Source organism: Thalassophryne amazonica, chromosome 17, assembly GCF_902500255.1.
Source record: "Thalassophryne amazonica chromosome 17, fThaAma1.1, whole genome shotgun sequence".
NCBI classification, from domain to species: Eukaryota; Metazoa; Chordata; class Actinopteri; order Batrachoidiformes; family Batrachoididae; genus Thalassophryne; species Thalassophryne amazonica.
The window spans coordinates 69,475,483-69,501,639 of record NC_047119.1 but is presented as its reverse complement, the minus strand read 5'-3'; the positions used below and the strand labels follow the sequence as shown (position 1 = coordinate 69,501,639).

Sequence of the window (26,157 nt, the reverse complement as noted above, 5' to 3'; positions counted from 1 at the left end):
TGCAAGTCACAGAGACCTTAGATGAGATTGATAAGTGAAAATTCAATAAGGTATATCTTATATATTATATTCCAATTCTTCATGTTGGTACCATGAGTAAAATGTTTAGTGGTTTAATTGTCTTCAGCCACCGTCTTTGTCAAATTAAAACCACCTGTTTACAGCAACTGTGCATTCAGCTGATATTTGCTATTGCATGCTTATGTATTTTGGGTCAAGGATGAACGGCCTCATAACAGACCGCTGACGGGACTAATAGATTTGGAGAAGCTACGGAATTAACTAACGCTGCAAAATTACATTTTGGACTCACACACCTTTCCAGCAGGGGGCAGTAAATAATCTTTATATTAAAAGCATGAGTGCAGGTGCATATAATTGTAAATACATTAAAAATACATGACACAAGAAAGTGAAAACTTATTTCCATTGTGGTCCATTTAAAAATCAAATGACAAAATAGAAGTAAAAATGAAACAAAAATAACTGTGTATACAACAAGCTAAACAATTTATAAATACATTAAGACAGCAAATTAACATTAAAAATTATATAATTAACAGGAAACAAAAGGGTTGAGTTCCTTGACTAAAAGAGGTCTTGAGGTCTAAGGTTCTAAAAACATTCTGGACTCACTCACTCACTATTCCAACTCATTGCTTAATTTATTACCACCCTTGAAAAATATCAGTTACCTATTTTATAAACACTACCCAATCTAGAGGCCGTGGATCACCACGCAAGTTTCCTTTTATCACTTTCATATGTCTTATGATGTCACCAAGCACAACACCCTCTTGTCAGAGGACAGTTGGTCCTTTTTGCCTGTGCAGATGTTTTTACTCATTAGTACACACATTTAATAACCTGATTGATTGAAAAAACAACAGGCAAACATTTTTCTTAAAAAGTAGTATTTTATTGTGTAACGGTTTGCTTTATGACACAATTAGATCACACAGTGTTAATAAGAGCCTCTCATACACACATTTTGTGGCCAGTCCAAAGATGAACACTTAATTTGAAACAGCTCATGATCGTTTCAGCGCACACGTTTTAGTGCATTGTCAGGCTTTTCTGTCCTTATGATCGGCAACAACGGCTTAAAATGCTTTGTATTTTTTCCCCCTCAAAAAAAAAAAAAAAAAAAAAAAAAAAAAAAAAATCTTGCTCACAAAGGATCAGGTTCAAGTGTTTCCAGTTCAATTCCCTGCAGCATTCAGACCACAGAATAGTTGAACGCTCTGATCACAACCTCTGAATTCGGGCAAAGGTATTAAAAATCAGAACAACTTTAGTGTTCAAATCCCCCTCCGTTTTTCCACTTAGAGCATCATGTACTTTTACACCCTTATGTTGAAAGCATGTGACTAAAGGAGAAACTGATATGTTAACATGGCCCATTTTTAAAAAGAACCCAGACAGGTTGGAAAACACTGCATAATCAAGATAAACAGTTTAAATTACACCAATCCTTTAGGCTAAAGAGGAACAAAAATCACCAATATTCTTTACATTAATGCAATCTTTCATTTCTGCTTGTTTTGGTCGAGTTTAACTCAACGTGTCCAAAGCAGACAATCTCTGTCCTCAGTTTCTAACCAATCCCACTGTGAAAACTAGTACCTCGGATAGCTTTGGTTCAGATTTCAGTCCACGGCCTTTAAAAACCTTCCATTTGAATGAGGTACAATCACTGAGGTCTGCGTTGGACTCCTCAGTTCTCCAGAACCACCGTCCGGAGTCGATCCTCTTCACTCACACTGATGGTTGTGATGGCGCCGTCGTTAAACTCAAACGAAGTCCCGCCATCGACCACCATACAGGCGTCCCAGCACCGTGAGCGCACACACACCCTGCAGCAAAAACAAGTCTACCTGTAAGGGGGCTCACTCAAACATGTCTGCACCACTTCAACACAAACAAACTGACTTTGTGGCGAAGCCTCTTTGGTGACTGCTGGAGAAGACGCGGTTAACAATGGGCTCCCTGACGCTGAAGAAGAGCCGCGTGTCGTCCGGACTGAACACCAGAGAGTCATTGTATTCATCAGTAACTGAAAACAGACACACAAAATGTCAGTAGACACGTGCGCGCACACACACAACAAACGGGGGCAAAACAAAAAAACATGAGGATGGGGAACTCACCGTTGTCAATAAAGTCGCGACTGAGTGGGACATCGACGCCCGACTGCAACTTTGCTGAAACACATTTTGCCGTCAGATGTTGGCTGGAAAACGAGGCCAACTGACTTTAAACCACATCACTCAAACTTACCGATCTTAAGAACGTCCTCCACAGCTCGGTGAGTGAGTTTGTTGATGTTATAGGACCTGTGGATACCGAAATCAGACATCAATAGTTAGTGAGAAATAAACACTTCTAAATCTAAAAATGCTGTTTTTGAAAAGAGATAACACCTGTGAAGTGATTTACAAGATATTTTAACCCTCAGGTGACCGAGTGGGGTCACTGATGACCCCAGGCATATATTTTTGTGCACCATTTGTCTAATTTTAATTGGGAAAAAAGTTTCCTACCATGAATTTATCAATTTGTCCTGCGCTTGTTCATAGAATTCTGCAAAGATCTGCCAATCCGTGTGGCAAATATAATCCACACGTGTGGGGGTCACTTATGACCCTGGGAAGATGTATGAGATTTTCAACATTATAGCTTCAGATGGTATTGTAATTAGCCAACTATAATCATTATATTTTACTGTTTTGCAAGGCAATACAATTTCAATTTATTTTCATTTATATAGCGCCAAATCACAACAGAGTTGCCTCAAAGCGCATCATACAGGTAAGGTCTAACCTTACCAACCCCCGGAGCAACAGTGGTAAGGAAAAACTCCTTCTGAGGAAGAAACCTCAAGCAGACCAGACTCAAAGGGGTGACCCTCTGCTTGGGCCATGCTACAAACATAAATTACAGAACAATTCACAGATGAATATACAAGAAATGCAATTGGGGCACAGGACAGGAGGATCGCCAACACAAACACAACTCCCATCTCTGGATGGAGCTGCACCTTAAACAGAGAGAAAAAAAAACAGAATCAGGCATCAGAAAGACAAGAAATACTGTATAATCTGTCAGCATTAAACAACAAGAAAAACAGAGAAATACTAAGGTGATCGCCGGCCACTAGCCCTAAACTTCACTAAAAGACCCAGAATTTAGGTAAAGTTGAGACCGCGGCCCGCTCCAATTACTAATAAAATGAATTAAAAGAATAAAAAGCGTCAAATAAAACTGTACCAGTATGCTAGCCATATGAAAGGGAAAATAAGTAAGTGTGTCTTAAGTCAAGGCAGCCAACAGACCGAGAACAGCAAGATTTGCAGCCCCACAAGCACTGAGACTGACCCAGAGTGAGGATGAAAGGATGAGGAACAAATAAATGAGAGTGAAATAAATATGAAGAACCCTAAAACAATCATTTATACAGAAGTATTCCAATATAAAGTCAATAGGGTGACAAATAACCCCACTCAGTCATATTAGTTGCTAAAATAGCTTGGTCACTTGAGGGTTAAGAATGTTCACAGATTAGAACAGGAAAATTTCCCATTTTAAAAACATGGGCGCTGGCTGTGAAAACATCAACAGGATCTGTTGGAAATGAGAGCAGTGACACTTGCGCTTCTGTGTTGCGTTTTTTAAATTTTTTTTAAAGCCCACAGGTGTAAGTTCAATGGCGGCATGAGGGCACATATGGCTGCGACCAGAACTGTTCTCTCGTATATTAATCCATGATGTGACTGCTGACAAAAATTTGTAAGATTTATTGTCCGATGTTACTGCCCCACATCCAAGGTTTTTTTTTTTCTCCTTCAAGTAAAATCTAATGTTGTGCGGTTTAACAGTGATCGCAGGACCTGAACTGAAGTGAGAAGCATTTCAATTGTTGAAGGAAAAATGTCCCCAAAACAAAGTGGGTAACACTTGTTATTAACTGCACGCTATGAAGCATTAGTAAAGCATTTATAAAGTGTAAGTAAATGCTTAAATAACTACTTATAAAACATTTACAAAGCATTATTTTATGAGCTACTCATTGGTAAGAACATAAATAGACAGCTTAATTATTAATAACAAAATATGTAATTTCTTTATAAAACATTTATAAATGATTTTTAAATTCTCTATAAACCATTCAAGAATAGTTGATCATTAATAGTTAGCTATCGCTTAGTGGCTAATGGCGACCCGTTCTAAACCCACATTTAGCTATTGGTTAGCAACCAATGGTGGCTCAATTACTCACAAATCAACACCACCTCCTAACGGAACATCACTAACATTGTGTGACGAATGAACCCATACTTCTTGTCTAATATCGCCGTACCAATTTCTCAAAACAAAATATGTGTTGATAAGTATTTATGAATGGATATATAAAAGTGAATTGGTCAATTCTTGGTGACTCTGCGTAACACATATATATAGCATCTACAAATGAGTTAAAAATGCAAATTTAGCTATCACTTTAGTTAAGCTCACACCAAATACTTTACTATCAGCTTGTAAAGGCTTTATAATAGTATTTTTAAGTTTACTAACACAATGATAAGCATTTATAAATGAACATATAAAAGTGAATTGGTCAACTGTTGGTGACTCTGAGTATAATATGTAATTTACATCTACAAATAAGTTAAAAATGCAAATTTAACCATAACATAAGTTGAGCTCACACCAAATATTTTACTAACAGCTTGTAAAGGCTTTATAATAGTATTTAAGTTTACTAACGCATTGATAAGCATTTAGAAATGGACATAAAGTGAGTTGGTCAACTGTTTGAGATTGTGATTAAAATATAAATTAAGCATATACAAATTAGTTACAACAAAATTTAATCACAACAAGGATATTACAAATGCTTAACTAACGCTCAGTTAAGGCTTATTCGTACATTGAAAGAAGAATTCATACATAAAGTCTTTAAAACTGCATACTTGTAGTGATGGGGAAAGAGACTTGAGCTTTGTACGTTATGATACATAAAGCATTGAGGAATGCAATCTTTACAAATGTTATAACTGATACATTGAACATCAACTAATGGTTTATTAATGCTTAGTAGAGGCTTAATAATTTGTGAGGAAAAAATGTAAAGACAAAATATAATTTGTAAATTATTTTTTATCACTAATGAATAATGTCTGATTTTACATTTGTAAATGAAGAACTATTAATGATCAACCTTTCTTTCTGGTTTAAAAAAAAATCAAAAATGTAAAAATCACTTGTTTTATGAAGACATTACATATTTTATTAATTATTAAGCCATCTATTTATGCTCTTACTAATGAGTAGATACTAAAAACGAATGCTTTGTAAATGTTTTACAAGTAGTTATTTAAGCATTTACTTACACTTTATAAATGCTTTACTAATGCTTTATAGCGTGCAGTTAATATAAAGAGTTACCACAAAGGGAAAACTGCATGGCGCCTCACCTGATGACAAAAAACTAAATCTAACTGGGCTCGAAACTGCATTAACAGCCTTTAAATAAGATGTGAGCATTTAACACTGGGGTTCCTGATCAAAGATCACTGGAGAAGCAGAGAGCCACTCTGCCTCATGACTGATGGCTAAAAGCAACAGTCAGAGTCCAAATATCATCTTTAATCACTGCAGCCTCTGTTTGGCCACACACTCGACACCAAGGGTTCATGTTTAACAGAAAATGTTGAGTATCGCTACATGTACCAACCAGGCTTTGGATCCCGTTCCTGTGCAAATGCTCAGGCCTGAACTCTTCTGCTTTTCCCACGGGCCATCATCCACTGAGATCTCATAGTAGGAAGCCCTATGGAGCAAGAGTTTAACATGGGGTTTGAGGGACTTAAACTTCACCCTGTGATGAACAGAAATCACCCTATCAGTGCCAGAGACAAAAGCATGGTGGTAATGAAGAAGTGATGACCACAACAACAACAACAACACCACACACACACACACACACACACACACACACACACACACACACCACACACACACACACACACACACACACACACACACACACACACACACACACACACACACACACACACACACACACACACACACACACACAGAAGATATGCATCTCGCCGTATGCTGAGGGTACCTGGAGGACTGAGACTCCCCGATGAAGATTTCATTCAGGCTCCTGACAGGGAGCAGAATAGGTTTACAGTATCCATCATATAGTGGTCCTGCCCCTGGGGAATAGAACCAAATCATCAGCATAAACAAAACAAAAGGCAACAATGTGTGAAGGTTGGAGTGGTGATGCTGAGCAAGCTTCAAAGAAAATACTCCCAGTACACTGTGCCGATGTTTGTCCACATCTCCCTTTGAATTTCAGAACTTATTTGGTGTACTGAAAGTTATTCTTTGGGGGAAGAACATCAAACATCCTGTTGAGGCATCAAAACTCACAAAAACAATCACAATCTTAAAATTTCAATTTGCGTAAAACCACACACAGAGCAGACAGCAAGCAAACATGAGGACAAAGACAGACTGAGGAACTGAAAGTGGTGGAGGAGTCGTACTCCGCTGGCTGTCTGCAGTGGCGACACGGTGAGCTTGGCTGTGTTGCAACAAACTCAGCTGCTGCTCATGAAGATCCAGCGGGGTGGGATTAATTCCTGTCCCCTCTAAATGTAGTCGAATCCTCTGTCGCCACAACCACCTGAAGTCCACAGAGAAGACAGGGAGGGACAGGCTAGTGATTTCACTCAGTCACGAGCTAGAAACCTGACAATACTACAACCTCACTTCCAATGAAGTTGTGTAAAATGTAAATAAAAACAGAATATAATGATTTGCAAATCCTATTCAACCTATATTCAGTTGAATACACCACAAAGACAAGATATTTAATGTTCAAACTGATAAACTTTATTGTTTTTGTGCAAATATTTGCTCATTTTGAAATGCCTGTAACACGTTTCAAAAAAGCTGGGACAGTGGTATGTTTACCACTGTGTTACATCACCTTTCCTTCTAACAACACTCAATAAGCGTTTGGGAACTGAGGACACTAATTGTTGAAGCTTTGTAGGTGGAATTCTTTCCCCTTCTTGCTTGATGTACAACTTCAGTTGTTCAACAGTCCACGGTCTCCATTGTCGTATTTTGTGCTTCATAATGAGCCACACATTTTCAATGGGTGACAGGTCTGGATTGCAGGCAGGCCAGTCTAGTACCCACACTCTTTTACTATGAAGCCATGCTGTTGTAACACGTGCAGAATGTGGCTTGGCATCGTCTTGCTGAAATAAGCAGGGACGTCCCCGAAAAAGACTGCTTGGATGGCAGCATGTGTTGCTCCAAAACCTGGATGTACCTTTCAGCATTGATGGTCCCATCACAGATGTGTAAGTTGCCCATGCCATGGGCACTAACACACTCCTAATACGATCACAGATCCTGGCTTTTGAACTATGTGCTGGTAACAATCTGGATGGTCTTTTTCCTCTTTTGTCCAGAGGACAAGACATCCATGATTTCCAAAAACAATCTGAAATGTGGACTCATCATACCACAGCACATTTCTACACTTTGCGTCTGTCCATTTCAAATGAGCTCAGGCCCAGAGAAGGTGGCGGCATTTCTGGATGTTGTTGATGTATGGCTTTCGCTTTGCATAGTAGAGTTTTATCTTGCACTTGTAGATGTAGCGACGAACTGTGTTAACTGACAATGGTTTTCTGAAGTGTTCCTGAGCCCACGTGGTGAGATCATTCACACAATGATGTCGGTTTTTAATGCAGTGCTGCCTGAGGGATCTAAGGTCACGGGCATTCAATGTTGGTTTTTGTCCTTGCTGCTTACGTGTAGAAAGTTCTTCAGATTTTCTCAATCTTCTGATTATATTATGAACTGTAGATGATGGAATCCCTAAATTCCTTCCAATTGAATGTTGAGAAACATTGTTAAACTGCTGGACTATTTTTTCATACAGTTGTTCACTAAGTGGTGATCCTCATCCCATCTTTGCTTGTGAACTGCTGAGACTTTTGGGGATGCTCCTTTAATACCTAATCATGACACTCACAATTAGTGTCCTCCCCAACATACCACTGTCCCAGCTTTTTTGAAACATGTTGCAGGCATCCATTTCAAAATGAGCAAATATTTGCACAAAAACAATAAGGTTTATCAGTTTGAACATTAAATAGCTTGTCTTTGTCGTGTATTCAATTGAATATAGGTTGAAGAGGATTTGCAAATCACTGTATTCTGTTTTTATTTACATTTTACACAACATCCCAACTTCACTGGAATTGGGGTTGTAGGTCCAGCATTTTGGAATGCATTCTGAATCAATCCATCCATCACAGTCATGCCAATCACAATTACACAGTTCTAAACCCAAGTAACAACTGGATTAGACAAGGTGGACTCAATAACTTGAAATGATATACATTAGGCGTGGATGACATAACCTTATATTAATATCATTGTATACACACACACAGTGATAATTATAATATGTGTGTGTCAAATGGACTGCATTTATGTAGTGCCTTTTCCATTTATATCAGAAGCTCAAAGCACTTTACATTGATGCCTCACATTCACACTCGCACACCAATTTGTGGACTTGTGGATTAAGGACTTGCCCAACGGCCTTGATTGATTTTCCAACCAGATGGGGATTTGAACAGAGGATCGCCTAGTCTCCACCCCACTACTAGATCCTCACCTCCCCACATGTGCAGCATTGTCTTGAGTATTCTGCGTGCAGTTCTGCGCACCAAACTTTTGTGTTCATACCGAATGGCTCATTACAAATACATGTATTGTGACACCCCTAATATACAACCCCAATTCCAATGAAGTTGGGATGTTGTGTAAAATGTAAATAAAAACAGAATACAATGATTTGCAAATCCTCTTCAACCATGGGTTAAAGCAATAAATTTTCATCTGACTGAAATTTTTTCCTGGCAAAAATCAATGCCAGCAATTCCCTAAAATGTGGCGTAGTGGGGGCACACACTGTTTTTTCCCCTCAATAAATCCAATAAACACATTATACAGCCTCTAAGGAGAGACAGACAAAGCATAAAAAGAATACAAAACTTGAACATAAAGGTACATAAAAGGGTGGTGGGGGGTGGGGTGTAATCTTGATTCTGGGGGGTCTGGGGGTATGAAGCCCTCTGAAACAAATAAAACTCACTTCAATCTGTGAAGTAAAAACACAGTATTGATTATGGGGGTCTGGGAGATCTCCCCCAGAAATCTTTTAAAAGAGCAAGTCAAATTTTGTATATTCTGGTGAATTTTAATGAGTATGAAGCCGTCTGAAACAAAGAAAACTCACTTCAGTTAAGTAAAAATTCTTTGTCTTCTGCAGTATTTTGATCTGTTCTAATTCGGTGAATGCACCAAATGGGTGCTGTGTCGCTGTACAGTCAATAAGATACAAAATTAGGGCCTAAAGCAACTGACAACGTTGTTCTGCTGTGCACAAAGTAACACTGTCACCAGTTTTGAAAACACATGCGCACTGAGAAACTCAAAACTGGCTTATTCACATTTAATCTGTAAAATGCTCTCACTCCTAAAACAAACTAGGGCTGCAACTAACGATTATTTTAGTAATCGATTAATCATTTTTTTGTTGTTTGTTTTTTATTTACATGTGAGTTTTGCCATTATTTCTTGGAGTTATTATTAAAAGGTCTTTATCACACAACATCAACGTCTGACCTTGTAACAAAGTTATGATGTTATATTCTCATCAAAAACATACCTGGAGCAGTGTTTTGTTTTATTTTGCACATACATTATTAAACAAATACGTAGGACTGCTTTTTTGCATTTACGCAATATCTCTAAAATTAGAAAGGTCTTGTCTCAGAGTGATGCTGAAAAACTAATTCATGCATTTATTTCCTCTAGGCTGGACTATTGTAATTCATTATTATCAGGTTGTCCTAAAAGTTCCCTAAAAAGCCTTCAGTTAATTCAAAATGCTGCAGCTAGAGTACTGACGGGGACTAGAAGGAGAGAGCATATCTCACCCATATTGGCCTCTCTTCATTGGCTTCCTGTTAATTCTAGAATAGAATTTAAAATTCTTCTTCTTACTTATAAGGTTTTGAATAATCAGGTCCCATCTTATCTTAGGGACCTCGTAGTACCATATCACCCCAATAGAGCGCTTCGCTCTCAGACTGCAGGCTTACTTGTAGTTCCTAGGGTTTGTAAGAGTAGAATGGGAGGCAGAACCTTCAGCTTTCAGGCTCCTCTCCTGTGGAACCAGCTCCCAATTCAGATCAGGGAGACAGATACCCTCTCTACTTTTAAGATTAGGCTTAAAACTTTCCTTTTTGCTAAAGCTTATAGTTAGGGCTGGATCAGGTGACCCTGAACCATCCCTTAGTTATGCTGCTATAGACTTAGGCTGCTGGGGGGTTCCCATGATGCACTGTTTCTTTCTCTTTTTGCTCTGTATGCACCACTCTGCATTTAATCATTAGTGATCGATCTCTGCTCCCCTCCACAGCATGTCTTTTTCCTGGTTCTCTCCCTCAGCCCCAACCAGTCCCAGCAGAAGACTGCCCCTCCCTGAGCCTGGTTCTGCTGGAGGTTTCTTCCTGTTAAAGGAGTTTTTCCTTCCCACTGTAGCCAAGTGCTTGCTCACAGGGGGTCGTTTTGACCGTTGGGGTTTTACATAATTATTGTATGGCCTTGCCTTACAATATAAAGCGCCTTGGGGCAACTGTTTGTTGTGATTTGGCGCTATATAAAAAAAAATTGATTGATTGACATATATCACTGACACACCACAGAGAGATTTCCATCAGGCTTCATTTTTAGATGCCTACAGCAACTATCTCAACCACTGACAACATATTACGGCAAGAGTCCACAAAAGTATTTTAAAGGCCTGACTAAAGTGTAATATGTGATCTTTAATAAGTTATTTTCATGAAAAAAGACACAAATGTGCAGTTTACTGCATTTAATTTTTTTCTTGTGTAAAAACACAGCTTAGATGTGGTTTGACCGAAACAAATTGTCATTAAACTTAAATAAAACAGAGATGAAGTGGAGGTTTAAGAGTCACCAGGTGTTCACAGGAAACAGTTATTTATTTCTATATTTATTTATGCTGTTAGTTGGTTTTACCTTTTCTGTTGTGTTTTGTTTTATCAGGTTCTTTTTGTCTGTTTCTCTAAAATTGTATTGTAGCAATATTAGTTATTATTACTTTTGTTGTTGCTATTAATATATATATACAACCCCTGGCAAAAATTATGGAATCATCGGCCTCAGAGGATGTTCATTCAGTTGTTTAATTTTGTAGAAAAAAAGCAGATCACAGACATGACACAAAACTAAAATCATTTCAAATGGCAACTTTCTGGCTTTAAGAAACACTATAAGAAATCAAGAAAAAAAGATTGTGGCAGTCAGTAATGGTTACTTTTTTAGACCAAGCAGAGGAAAAAAATATGGAATCACTCAATTCTGAGGAATAAATTATGGAATCACCCTGTAAATTTTCATCCCCAAAACTAACACCTGCATCAAATCAGATCTGCTCGTTAGTCTGCATCTAAAAAGGAGTGATCACACCTTGGAGAGCTGTTGCACCAAGTGGACTGACAAGAATCATGGCTCCAACACGAGAGATGTCAATTGAAACAAAGGAGAGGATTATCAAACTCTTAAAAGAGGGTAAATCATCACGCAACGTTGCAAAAGATGTTGGTTGTTCACAGTCAGCTGTGTCTAAACTCTGGACCAAATACAAACAACATGGGAAGGTTGTTAAAGGCAAACATACTGGTAGACAAAGGATTACATCAAAGACAGAAAACTTAAAGCAATATGTCTCAAAAATCTAAAATGCACAACAAAACAAATGAGGAACGAATGGGAGGAAACTGGAGTCAACGTCTGTGACCGAACTGTAAGAAACCGCCTAAAGAAAATGGGATTTACATACAGAAAAGCTAAACGAAAGCCATCATTAACACCTAAACAGAAAAAAACAAGGTTACAATGGGCTAAGGAAAAGCAATCGTGGACTGTGGATGACTGGATGAAAGTCATATTCAGTGATGAATCTCGAGTCTGCATTGAGCAAGGTGATGATGCTGGAACTTTTGTTTGGTGCCGTTCCAATGGGATTTATAAAGATGACTGCCTGAAGAGGACATGTAAATTTCCACAGTCATTGATGATATGGGGCTGCATGTCAGGTAAAGGCACTGGGGAGATGGCTGTCATTACATCATCAATAAATGCACAAGTTTACGTTGATATTTTGGACAATTGAAAGGATGTTTGGGGATGATGAAATCATTTTTCAAGATGATAATGCATCTTGCCATACAGCAAAAACTGTGAAAACATTCCTTGCAAAAAGACACATAGGGTCAATGTCATGGCATAGGGTCAATATCAACGAGCAGATGTGATTTGATGCAGTGTTAGTTTTGGGGATGAAAATTTACAGGGTGATTCCATAATTCTTTCCTCAGAATTGAGTGATTCCATATTTTTTTCCTCTGCTTGGTCTAAAAAAGTAACAGTTACTGACTGCCACAATCTTTTTTCTTGATTTCTTATAGTGTTTCTTAAAGCCAGAAAGTTGCCATTTGAAATGACTTTAGTTTTGTGTCATGTCTGTGATCTGCTTTTTTTCTACAAAATTAAACAACTGAATGAACATCCTCCGAGGCCGGTGATTCCATAATTTTTGCCAGGGGTTGTATATAAAAAACAATTCATAATACATTTGACTCTTTTACAACAACAAACACTAAGCCATTAATTATTTATACAAAAAATATGCACACAAACTGTGCTGAGATGTGAACAGCTTAATGCTAACTTTAACACTGAAAACATCATAGACATGCTAAGGCGTTAGCATCGGTCCCGTTTTCAAGTTCTAAAATACATCCATCAACTGTTTTAGAAGACCATAACAGGTCGGTTTAATATAAAAAAGGTAAATATTACTCACAGACATATGCTCTTTAGGGTTTTAGTGGGAGAAAATTAAGATAAAGTGAAATGATACAACAAACGATCGAAGCATTGAGACGGATCATTGCTTCATTGGTTCAAAGCAAAGCCACACCCCACTCTACTTGGGGAAGGTCGGCCAATGTTCTCACGAAGACAGGGAGGAGAAGGACCACGGCTCATGGCAATCAGTAAACAGAGCGGAGAGGAAGGAAAATTCACACAGTCCCTTCCTCCACAGTCCACGCTGACACTGCTGCTGCTTTGATTAGCGCAGAATGGGATGTTGCTTTGACAGTGAAATCACATTTCTGCCCCAAAACATGCATGACACCACGTGCACACGCGTATGTGTGGTTAAATTTTCCAAATGATGGAAATCCGTCGTGGTGACGGAGAACTTTAACCCATGTCTTCAACCTATATTCAATTTAACACACCACAAAGACAAGAGATTTAATGTTCAAACTGATAAACTTTATTGTTTTTGTGCAAATATTTGCTCATTTTGAAATGGATACCTGCAACACATTTCAAAAAAGCTGGGACAGTGGTATGTTTACCACTGTGTTACATCACCTTTCCTTCTAACAACACTCAATAAGCGTTTGGGAACTGAGGACACTAATTGTTGAAGCTTTGTCGGTGGAATTCTTTCCCATTCTTGCTCGATGTATGACTTCAGTTGTTCAACAGTCCGGGGTCTCAGTTGTCATATTTTGCGCTTCATAATGCGTCACACATTTTCAATGGGTGACAGGTCTGGACTGCAGGCAGGCCAGTCTAGTACCCGCACTCTTTTACTATGAAGCCATGCTGTTGTAACACGTGCAGAATGTGGCTTGGCATCGTCTTGCTGAAATAAGCAGGGGCGTCCCCGAAAAAGACGTTGCTTGGATGGCAGCATGTGTTGCTCCAAAACCTGGATGTACCTTTCAGCATTGATGGTGCCATCACGGACGTGCAAGTTGCCCATGCCATGGGCAACTTACACACCCCCATACCATCACAGATGCTGGCTTTTGAACTTTGAGCTGGTAACAGTCTGGATGGTCTTTTGCCTCTTTTGTCCAGAGGACACGACATCCATGAGTTTTAACTTGCACTTGTAGATGTAGGGATGAACTGTGTTAACTGACAATGGTTTTCTGAAGTGTTCCTGAGCCCACACGGTAAAATCCTTTACACAGTGATGTCGGTTTTTAATGCAGTGCCGCCTGAGGGATTGAAGGTCACGGGCATTCAGTGGTGGTTTTCCGCCTTGCCGCTTATGTGTAGAAAGTTCTCCAGATGTTGAAACACTGTTCTTAAACTGTTGGACTATTTTTTCATGCAGTTGTTCACAAAGTGGTGATCCTCACCCCATGTTTGCTTGTGAACAGCTGAGACCATTGGGGATGCTTCTTTTATACCCAATCATGAGTGTCCTCAGTTCCCAAACGTTTATTGAGTGTTGTTAGAAGGAAAGGTGATGTAACACAGTGGTAAACATATCACTGTCCCAGCTTTTTGAAACATGTTACAGGCATCCATTTCAAAATGAGCAAATATTTGCACAAAAACAAGTTTATCAGTTTGAACATTAAATATCGTCTTTGTGGTGTATTCAATTGAATATAGGTTGAAGAGGATTTGCAAATCACTGAATTCTGTTTTTATTTACATTTTACACAACGTCCCAACTTCATTGGAATTGGGGTTGTGTGTGTCTACACTCATCACTCATCTCAACCGCTTTTCCGGATTCAGGTCGCGAGGGCAACAGCTCCAGCAGGGGACCCCAGAGTCCTCTTTCCTGTGCCACACTGACCACCTCTGACTGGGGGAACCTGAGGCATTCCCAGGCCAGTGTGGAGATATAATCTCTCCACCTAGTCCTGGGTCTTCCACGGGGTCTCCTCCCAGATGGACATGCCTGGAACACCTCCCTTGGGAGGCGCCCAGGAGGCATCCTTACCAGATGCCCGAACCACCTCAGCTGGCTCCTTTCAACGCGAAGGAGCAGCGACTCTACTCCGAGCTCCCCATGGATGACCGAACTTCTCACCCTATCTCTAAGGGAGACACCAGCCACCTTCCTGAGGAAGCCCATTTCGACCACTTGTACCATCAATCTAGTTCTTTCGGTCATGACCCAACACTTATGACCATAGGTGAGAGTAGGAACAAAGATTGACCATTAGATTGAGACCTTTGCCTTTTGGGTCAGCTCCCTTTTCGTCACAACAGTACGGTAGAGTGAATGCAATACTGCCCCTGCTGCACCAATTCTCTGGCCAATCTCACGCTCCATCGTCCCCTCACTCATGAACAAGACCCCGAGGTACTTGAACTCCTTCACTTGGGGCAAGGCCGTATTCCCTACCCGGAGTCTGCAATCCATCAGTTTCCTGCTTAGAACCATGGCCTCAGATTTAGAGGTGCTGATCCTCATCCCAGCTGCTTCACACTCGGCTGCGAACTGATCCAGTGAGTGTTGGAGGTCACCGGCCGATGAAGCCAACAGGACCACATCATCTGCAAAAAGCAGTGATGAGACCCTGAGCCCACCAAACTGGAAACCCTCCTCCCCTCAACTACACCTCGATATCCTGTCCACGAATATCACAAACATGATTGGTGACAAGGTGCAGCCCTGGTGGAGGCCAACCTCCACCAGAAACAAGTCCGAGTTATTGCCGAGCACCCGAACACAGCTCTCGCTTTGCGAGTACAAAGATTGGATGACCCTGAGAAGGGACACCCTCACTCCATACTCCCACAGCATCTCCCACAGTATCTCCCAGGGTATCAAATCATACGCCTTCTCCAAGTCCACAAAACACATGTAGACTGGGTGGGCATACTCCAAGGAACCCTCCAGGATCCTTGTGAGAGTAAAGAGCTGGTCGGTTGTTCCACAACCAGGATGGAACCCGCATTGTTCCTCTTCAATCCGAGGTTCGACTATCGACCGAACCCTCCTTTCCAGCACCCTGGAGTAGACTTTAGACTGAGTAGTGTGATGCCCCTGTAGTTAGCACACACTCTCTGGTCCCCCTTTTTAAATATGGGGACCACCACCCCAGTTTGCCACTCCATAGGCACTGTCTCAGATCTCAATGCAATGTTGAAGAGACGTCTCATCCAAGACAATCCCTCCACACCCAGAGCCTTCAGCATTTCTGGACGGATCTCATCAACCCCTGGGGCCTTGCCACTGCGGAGTTGTTTGACTATATATATATATATATATATATATATATATATATATATATATATATATATATATACACACACTCAACAAAAATATAAACGCAACACTTTTGGTTTTGCTCCCATTTTGTATGAGATGAACTCAAAGATCTAAAACTTTTTCCACATACACAATATCACCATTTCCCTCAAATATTGTTCACAAACCAGTCTAAATCTGTGATAGTGAGCACTTCTCCTTTGCTGAGATAATCCATCCCACCTCACAGGTGTGCCATATCAAGATGCTGATTAGACACCATGATTAGTGCACAGGTGTGCCTTAGACTGTCTACAATAAAAGGCCACTCTGAAAGGTGCAGTTTTATCACACAGCACAATGCCACAGATGTTGCAAGATTTGAGGGAGCGTGCAATAGGCATGCTGACAGCAGGAATGTCAACCAGAGCTGTTGCTCGTGTATTGAATGTTCATTTCTCTACCATAAGCCGTCTCCAAAGGCGTTTCAGAGAATTTGGCAGTACATCCAACCAGCCTCACAACCGCAGACCACGTGTAACCACACCAGCCCAGGACCTCCACATCCAGCATGTTCACCTCCAAGATCGTCTGAGACCAGCCACTCGGACAGCTGCTGAAACAATCGGTTTGCATAACCAAAGAATTTCTGCACAAACTGTCAGAAACCGTCTCAGGGAAGCTCATCTGCATGCTCGCCGTCCTCATCGGGGTCTCGACCTGACTCCAGTTCGTCGTTGTAACCGACTTGAGTGGGCAAATGCTCACATTCGCTGGCGTTTGGCACGTTGGAGAGGTGTTCTCTTCACGGATGAATCCCGGTTCACACTGTTCAGGGCAGATGGCAGACAGCGTGTGTGGCATTGTGTGGGTGAGTGGTTTTCTGATGTCAATGTTGTGGATCGAGTGGCCCATGGTGGCGGTGGGGTTATGGTATGGGCAAGTGTCTGTTATGAACGAAGAACACAGGTGCATTTTATTGATGGCATTTTGAATGCACAGAGATACTGTGACAAGATCCTGAGGCCCATTGTTGTGCCATACATCCAAGAACATCACCTCATGTTGCAGCAGGATAATGCACGGCCCCATGTTGCAAGGATCTGTACACAATTCTTGGAAGCTGAAAATGTCCCAGTTCTCGCATGGCCGGCATACTCACTGGACATGTCACCCATTGAGCATGTTTGGGATGCTCTGGACCGGCGTATACGACAGCGTGTACCAGTACCTGCCAATATCCAGCAACTTCGCACAGCCATTGAAGAGGAGTGGACCAACATTCCACAGGCCACAACTGACAACCTGATCAACTCTATGCGAAGGAGATGTGTTGCACTGCATGAGGAAAATGGTGGTCACACAAGATACTGACTGGTATCCCCCCCCCCAATAAAACAAAACTGCACCTTTCAGAGTGGCCTTTTATTGTGGGCAGTCTAAGGCACACCTGTGCACTAATCATGGTGTCTAATCAGCATCTTGATATGGTACACCTGTGAGGTGGGATGGATTATCTCAGCAAAGGAGAAGTGCTCACTATCACAGATTTAGACTGGTTTGTGAACAATATTTGAGGGAAATGGTGATATTGTGTATGTGGAAAAAGTTTTAGATCTTTGAGTTCATCTCATACAAAATGGGAGCAAAACCAAAAGTGTTGCGTTTATATTTTTGTTGAGTGTATATACACACACACACACACACACACACACACACACACACACACACACACACACACACACACACACACACACACACACACACACACACACACACACACACACACACACACACACACACACACACACACCATGAAGAATAATCTCTTCCAAGTTTGCACTGCCTGCTGCGTTCTACACTTCTGTGACCCCCAAAATTCTTTGTTACCTTACATTATTTGTTGTTGTTTATGCAGCTGCTCCTTTTTTTTTTTTTAACAGGTTCACCACAGCGTAAACAGTCAGATCTGCATTGGCATTTGACACATTTCACGCTGGATGCCCATCCTAACAACTTCAGTTTTAAATGAATAACTTATGCTCACTGGCACAGGATGTATTCTGAAATCCTGGCAAACAAGCACGGTGTCGGAGCAGCCACAGACTCTGTGAAATCAGGGGTTATTTGTGTAGTCATGTGGTTGCAGTATGGGACTGTGGGATTATTCAGCATCTTCCTCTTCACTGGCTCACTGTCTAAGTCACCCATTTTTTTTTTTTTATATCTGACAGTTATCCAGTATAAACCAGCCTTGACCAATGTGCATGCTTCTAAAACATCCTTTGCCACTTGCATGTTGAAATGTCAGTATTGTCATTCTGCTGTATTTCACATGAGCTGTAATACTAAAGCAATAACTTCTACAAGTCACACGAGGTGGCAACACAGGTCAGCTGGTTAGAACGACCTGGAATTACCAGGTCTTGCACAATACCACATCAGTATTTCATCATCAATCTGAAAGGTTTTGTCAACTGTGTTTGACATTAGAAGGCACTAAAGCAGTAGTTTCTACCAGTGACACCAAGAGGCTGCAATGCATCACATCTGCTTCTATAACATCAATAACAACAACAGTAATAACAATAATTTTTATTGTTGATCTGTGATCAATATGTTATTTCCACTTAAAGTTTAAATTTAGTGACGTTTGTCTTTCTCGAGTTTCACAGATATTCTCCTGAATTAAGCAGAATGATTAAACCAGGCAGCTTTCCAACCTCGCAGCTTGATTTGTAACTCCATCCTATCTAACAGCATGACAACTAAATAATCAAGCTGATCTGACAGAAGTGAGCATATTGCAGTTCAGTCAATGAAGCCAGTTTTCCAAGAGGAAAGTCAAAAACAACAAAAAAAAAAACAGCAGAGCAGCACTCAGATTATTTATGGATAAATACGCACCTGAACTCACCACGAAAGAGTTTCTCCAGGGCCTCTGGAAAGGCGTGAGTGTAACGTACAGGCAAACACAAATGACCTTCTGACCTTTAGTTGAAAAAGAGAAATGGGTCATACTGAGAATGTAATTCCTCAAAGAGGAACACCACAGAATCTTGAAATGAGAGTGAAAGTGAAACATTCAGCCAAAATCGTTCTCATATGATATAACCATGTGATTTATTTGTTGAGTTTACCTCTCAGGGTCTGTGTTAACACCGACGACAGGTTTGTCTTTGCTTAAAACCTTACTGGCAACAAGCAGCATTGTCCCGTCACCTAAAAAAACAAACTGCAGTTAGACACACTTTCAGATTCCAAACCTCCTGCACTGACACAGACTCGATGTACGCTGTGTGTCTGGTCCTCTTGTTGTGTATTTATCTCACCTCGGTGAACAATAAACCATATTTAATTGTCTCAGCTGCAACTTTTTCTGGAAAGTTACTGCATGTTCTTTCAACCATTTTTGTGCCTTCTGTTCTGTATTGATGGAATGGCAACCACACCGAGTCTGGTCTGCTTGAGGTTTCTTCCAGATAAAAAAACAAAAACAAAAAACAAACAAAACAAACCACACACACACACACACACACACACACACACACACACACACACACACACACACACACACACACACACACACACACACACACTAGGGAGTGTTATCCTCACCATTGTTGACAGCATGCTTGCTCGTGCGTCCTCATGCACACCACTTTAAGGATACCTTACAGCATGTGGTGATTGATTTATATAAATATAAAACACTGGACTGAATGTGTGTTTGTGCATCTTAAGGTTTGGAATGCAGCAATTCTGTAGCTCATACCTGGACACAAAACAGCCAAGAAGAACTATTGTGCAGCTCTCTGTGCCAAGAATGGGGCTTACAAGAATCATTCTGAACAGGAATGTCCCAGTTACTTGCCACTTAGCAGTGGAGGAGCCAGAACTCATCCCTGATCAATGCCCATGAAAACTGGCATTTGTCAAGCACAATACTTGTGTATAGGCTGGCTATGGTATCAAGCAACTTTTTGGGGACTCATGAACAGATGAAAGGGACTCTTTGATTATCACAGCCCTGTCATTCTTGTAGATAGGACAATCATCCAATCTTCAGTTGGGACTTTGTTTTAACAACCTTTCTTTTTAATTAATCTGTATTTATGTTTGAACAGATGCATTCTTTAGACACTGTATGCGTAACTGCTCCCTGTCCTGACATGTGGATAAATGCAGAGCTCAGAAAGCCACACTTCACACTGTTCCAATCAGAACACTCTGGATGACACAGTGTCTGAAGCTTCATATTAAAAAACCTGTTATTTGACAAACAGTCAATGTCTTGATTCTTTCTTTCCACAGACAGCCTGAAAATCCTTCTGCCTCAATACCAGTGATGGACCTGAAGTCCAGACAGAAGAAGAGAACATCTCTGCTCTTCAAAATGTGAGGAATGTGCCTCCAAAAAACTCAAGAGGTCTAAAGTGCAGTGGAGACCTCCACCTGGTGAAAATGTCCCGAGAGTTCAGCTCACTTGTCGTGCTGCTGTTATGCTTCTAAACAAAACAAAGGCTATTTGAAAAAGCTGTTTCCTTTTATATTTTAACATTAAATGAATGAATCATTAAACATGTCCATGAAGTCAAAGTTCAGGCAATAAGACACTTGCACAGGTTGCACAAGAAGCCCAACCCCTATTGTGTGTAATTTCATAGCATTCAATGTTGAATTGACTTAATTGAGTTAAATGTTGAAATGACTAATTAGTCAGTTGTTTCTCGGTTGTGTTTACTAAGCACATTTGCTGGTTTAATAGAGATGTTTACTCATATTTGTTTCAAATAAGGACAACTGCTCATTGCATTTTATCTCTGGAGTCTGACAATGACGTGTTTCTTGTTTCCATCGTAACAAAAATATGTGGAATCGTTATTTTTCAGTATGTAAGTTGCATAAGCCCATTGTAGTGAGACTAGCATACAAGTCACAGGAAAACTGTGTTTAAAAAACAAATCCAAAAAACAAACAAAAAACATAACTTCATTTATACTCCAGAAAAGATGGTATATCAACGGCATAGCATGTTATCGATAATATATTATTCAGTAAAATTTATTGGCAGGCCTGGTGTAACCTGTAGAACTCTGTGGGATGGGACTTGGACTGAAAACGTCACCTGGGGTTCAAGTCTAGTTGTGTGCTCCATGCCACCTGTTATGTCCTTGGACAAGACATGCCATCTGCATTACCTAGGGTGCACAATGCCATCAACATCACCAAACTATATGTCTGATGAAAGAGTTTGCCTCCTTATGTCATATGATAGTTAAACTAGCTTGGGGACTTGATGGCGCTGAATGTTACACCACTTGAAAGATGGGAATTTAATAAAATATCAGTTTTTGCGTATTTTTGCCTTGAACTTTGATGACCCCTGGCAATGTCACCATTTGGTTTTTGGTTGAAAAATTTTGGGAAAGTTCGTTTGTTGGTAGGTTCCCTCTTTGAGCCAAGTTTCATTGAAATCCAATTTGGCTTTAATCACAGCCCGCCTGAGCTTTACCAAAATTGAAGCAGTGGACGATTCTTGCAGAAAAAAAAGAGGAGTCCTGTTTGTGACTTTAATCAGCAGAAAAGGTGAGTCACGATTGACATCTGTAATTGTGGATGCACTGCTTCTAATCAGAACCAATGGGTCCACAATCAACGTAGAGAAATGATTGTTACACACCCCTCAAAACAATGTAACGTGCTGGACAGTAACAGTCCAGCACACCTGGGACCAACTCCAGCAGGACACTGCTTATTCAGGGGCAGAGAAAGGAGCAGACCCTACATATGCATGTTTTGATTGCGGGAGGAAAACCGGAATGCCGAGGGGAAACCACACAGACACTGGGAAACATGCAAACTCCACACAAAAAGGGTGGGAGCCATGCAACAACCTTCTTGTTGTGAGGCTCAGTGCTAACCACTAATCCACCTGTGCCGCCCACTCATGAACATCACTTGAGCAGATGGGGTGAGTTCATCAGTGAATCACCGTGCTGGAATCAGTGGCTGCAAAGAAATCCTGCACTCTCTTGCCCTTTATGGAACGTCTTTGGACACCACTGGTCTACACCAAGACAAGCTGCCTTGCTCTTATTTTTCCACTTTTCTATTTATTTCCAATACTGTCCTGTGCAGGGCCGTTAAATTATGGCAGCAGGAATTCCATTACTACAGCCGTGTGTCCCAGCAACTTTCAGCAACTTCCAAAAAATGTAATTTGTTTCCCACCACGTGTAGCCACCTCATGTCAAACCAAGCACATGATGTGATGTTGTGATCCACTCAAACAGGAAGAGTCAGTCATCCACACTCACCCATATGATCATGTCTTCAGAAAGTGAAACCTTAGTAACGCCCTCAGCCAGTAGTGGAGAAGAGTTAAAAAACAAACATATTTCAGCTGTTAGACACTGAAAGGTAAATTATCCAAATGCCTGACAAAATCAACCCTGCAATTTAAAACTTTGGAGGGACACAGCATAGTGGTCAGAATATAGCTACAAAGCATAGACTTATAGATAGAGCAAAGCTACAGTGTGCACTCCCTATAGCGCTAATGTAATGGTGCCGTGCTTATATGGCCGCGGCCGCCATTACCGATGAAGGCAAAAAGTACCTGGATGTGCAATACAGCGCGCGTGTTGAGTGAATGTGGAAGCACCGAGGGCAATCACTACAAAGGGCTTACATGGACCATAAATGTTGTACCTACCTGTTTTTGGTTCACTTTAATAAAAATTATTTTATTAAGTTAAAATAATTACATTTTTTTCCCTCTTTGGTAATGGTAGTGCATGCTCCTTGACTGCACACGGCCAGGTGTGACTCCATCCTCCAGCTTCGCTATATCCGACTCTATGCTACAAAGTCCTCTTTCTCACTCTTATATGTGATCCTCTGCTACACTACACACACTACATGCATTTTTAAATAAAATCATTAGACACTGTTCCAAGAGCCTCCAGTTAAGGCTTCATACATTAGACATACAGTACTAACAGAGTGCTTCACATTAACCACAATCACATGCACACAACGCTAATCACTGTAGATATATTACCAAGCCAGATGGCATTCTGCAGAGGATTACAAAGAAGCCATATGCCCATAGATCTACTGAAAGGATCCCGTCTACAAAATGAAACCAGTTGCATGCTTATTATCACTGATTACAGTACAAGTTGTACTATGAAAATGTACACAAAAAGACAATAATCATGACACTTAAAAATACAGCCGAAGCCACAAAATAGCACCCAATTTTTCTCCAAAAATTTACAGAAGGACAGCACACCCATGGTCTCTCCTAGATTTGCCACAGCTCTGTCATACCTGCCGCCACCTACTTTTAGGTCCATCGAAAGCAAACTACCACAATTACACATCAGAAATATTCCAAAAATGTCAGAATTTTTTTTTGTATTTACATATGCACGGATGCACAATATTGGAAAAAAAAATTGACATTGATTTCCCCCCCACCACAGCAATACAGTGCATCCAGAAAGTATTCACAGTGCTTCACTTTTTCCAGATTTTGTTGTTATGGCCTTATTTCAAAAATAGATCAAATTCATCCTTTCCCTCAAAATTCTACTCACAACACCCCATAATGTCAACATAAAAAAGTTTTTTTTTTTAATTAAAAATGTATTTTATTAATAATAAAAAAAAAACAACTAAGAAATCACATGTACTTAAGTATTCACTGCCTCTGCTGTGTCAATACTTTGTTGATGCATCTTTTGGAGCAATTACAGCCTCAAGTCTTCTCGAATATGATGCCACAAGCTTGGTGCTCCTATGTTTGGGCAGTTTATCTATTCCTCTTTGCAGCACCTCTCAAGCTCCATCAGGTTGGATGGGGAGCATCAGTGCACAGACATTTTCAGATCTCTCCAGAGACCTGGACTCATGCACCATTCCAACTTATTATAGAAACTTTGCACAATTTAATACCACCTATTTTATATAAACATGATCCAATCTAGAGCCTGTGGATCCCCACAGGCAACACGCTAGTTTTGGTATAAGGCTGTAACATTGAAGCAAATGTGGAAAAAGTGAAGTGCTATCAATACTTTCTGAATGCACCATACCTAATTGTGAAAGCACCCACAGACTCTCATCCACTTCACCCCACAGTATCTGGGGATGAGCACCAGCCGGATGAGCCTGTATAAAGACTTACTCATGTAACCTATCGATTCTTTTGTTTTATATTTTTTATTCTGACAATTTATCTTAACTTATTCCTACCGCCAGCAGAGATGATAGCATCTGCCCATCGCACGACGACTTCATCATATTCTCCTCTCTTCACAACTCTCACCTCGATACCAGCTTTCCTGTGAATCCAGAGTCACAAAGCAGTTAGTTTTATTTTAAATAAACTCTACTCCAGCCAGTAAAGCGTCGTTCTGTCTCCTCTGAATCTGTTGGCGTTCGTGTGAAGGGTCGCAGCTCACCGCAGGCTCTTCACAATGTGTTCCACGTTGTGAGTGTGGATGTTGTGCCTTTCCAGCAGGCCGCTGTAGTTGGAGCCTTTCATAGCAAGCTGCAAAACAAACACCAGCACAACAGCCAGAATTAGGCAACACAACACACGCCATGCGATTTGGCAGTCGAGGGCAAGGTTAAGGGAACTCGACCCCCCCCGGCCTTTATTTTTAAGCACTTCTTACATTTTGCTTGATAAATAATTTAATTTATCTGGTTTATCTTTCAAGTAAGATCTGTCATTTCAGACTTCTCTGTTATTCACCTGCCCAACTGTCTCCTCCCCGTGTTCCTGTTGTTGTCAGTAACCTGACCTGCTCCTGCCTCCAGACATGATCCTCATTAACCAGTTATCCACAGCGTTAATACTCTGCACTGACCAGTTACCCACAGCCTTAATACTCTGCAGCAGCCAGTTATCCACAGCCTTAATACTCTGCACTAACCAGTTATCCACAGCGTTAATACTCTGCACTGACCAGTTATCCACAGCGTTAATACTCTGCACTGACCAGTTACCCACAGCCTTAATACTCTGCACTGACCAGTTACCCACAGCCTTAATACTCTGCAGCAGCCAGTTATCCACAGCATTAATACTCTGCACTGACCAGTTACCCACAGCCTTAATACTCTGCAGCAGCCAGTTATCCGCAGCATTAATACTCTGCACTAACCAGTTATCTACAGCGTTAATACTGTGCACTGACCAGTTATCCACAGCGTTAATACTCTACAATGACCAGTTATCCACAGAGTTAATACTCTGCGCCTGCACAGGGGTCTCATCAGCCACACTGTTCTTCGTGTCTCCTTGTTGCAGCTCTGCAGCTAATTTGTTCTAAAGTTCACAACAAAGGAAGTGATGAAGGATTTGGAGGCATCAGACAGAAATGTAGATTTTCCACCTTTATCTGAGCAGTCACCACCATGAAGTAACCACAGACAAACCCATTACTCTAAAATGAACAAAAAATAAAAATTATAATTAGAAAAGAGCTTGCAGATTATCACCAAGACAAAGACCAAGTTAATGCTACTTTTGGTTTCCTCCAATGCCATCATTTACCTGCTTAGCTGTGATCATGAGGTTCTGGACCTTCAGAACAAATGTTAATTCCTGTGTATTAATTTGGACTTCCTTCCTCAAGGACATTAGGTCTTGTCACGTGTTTCATTTAACAGATTGGACAGTTGCTTGTGGAACCACAAATCTTCTCAACCTGCTCTTAATGAGGAACCTGATTTATGGAGATTTATATTTTTGCCCCAGAACCCTCGGCTTAATTCTTTAGGAGTGTTGTTTTTACTGTTACAGTGCATCCAAAAGTATTCACAGTGCTTCACTTTTTCCACATTTTGTTATGTGGATCAGATGATATTCATTTTTTCCCTAAATTCTACACATATTCTATCCCATAATG

General features: G+C 40.6%; 1 protein-coding gene across 2 annotated transcripts in view; it reads right to left on the bottom strand.

Annotated features, from left to right (window-relative positions):
* Window positions 1-1,144: 1,144 nt before the first annotated feature.
* Window positions 1,145-26,157, bottom strand: part of nadk2 (NAD kinase 2, mitochondrial) — a 42,207-nt gene continuing 17,194 nt past the window's right edge. The window contains exons 2-12 of one of the 2 annotated variants that reach the window (XM_034192460.1): window positions 24,703-24,791; window positions 24,494-24,582; window positions 19,369-19,450; window positions 19,136-19,219; window positions 6,567-6,706; window positions 6,137-6,230; window positions 5,738-5,833; window positions 2,281-2,336; window positions 2,151-2,204; window positions 1,933-2,056; window positions 1,145-1,856 (exon numbers count right to left, since the gene is read on the bottom strand). In XM_034192460.1, coding sequence (XP_034048351.1) covers window positions 1,718-1,856; window positions 1,933-2,056; window positions 2,151-2,204; window positions 2,281-2,336; window positions 5,738-5,833; window positions 6,137-6,230; window positions 6,567-6,706; window positions 19,136-19,219; window positions 19,369-19,450; window positions 24,494-24,582; window positions 24,703-24,791 — 1,047 coding nt within the window. In that variant the 3' untranslated portion in view covers window positions 1,145-1,717. Of the gene's footprint in view, window positions 1,857-1,932; window positions 2,057-2,150; window positions 2,205-2,280; window positions 2,337-5,737; window positions 5,882-6,136; window positions 6,231-6,566; window positions 6,707-19,135; window positions 19,220-19,368; window positions 19,451-24,493; window positions 24,583-24,702; window positions 24,792-26,157 lie in introns of both variants that reach the window. The other variant, XM_034192459.1, reaches the window with a different exon arrangement.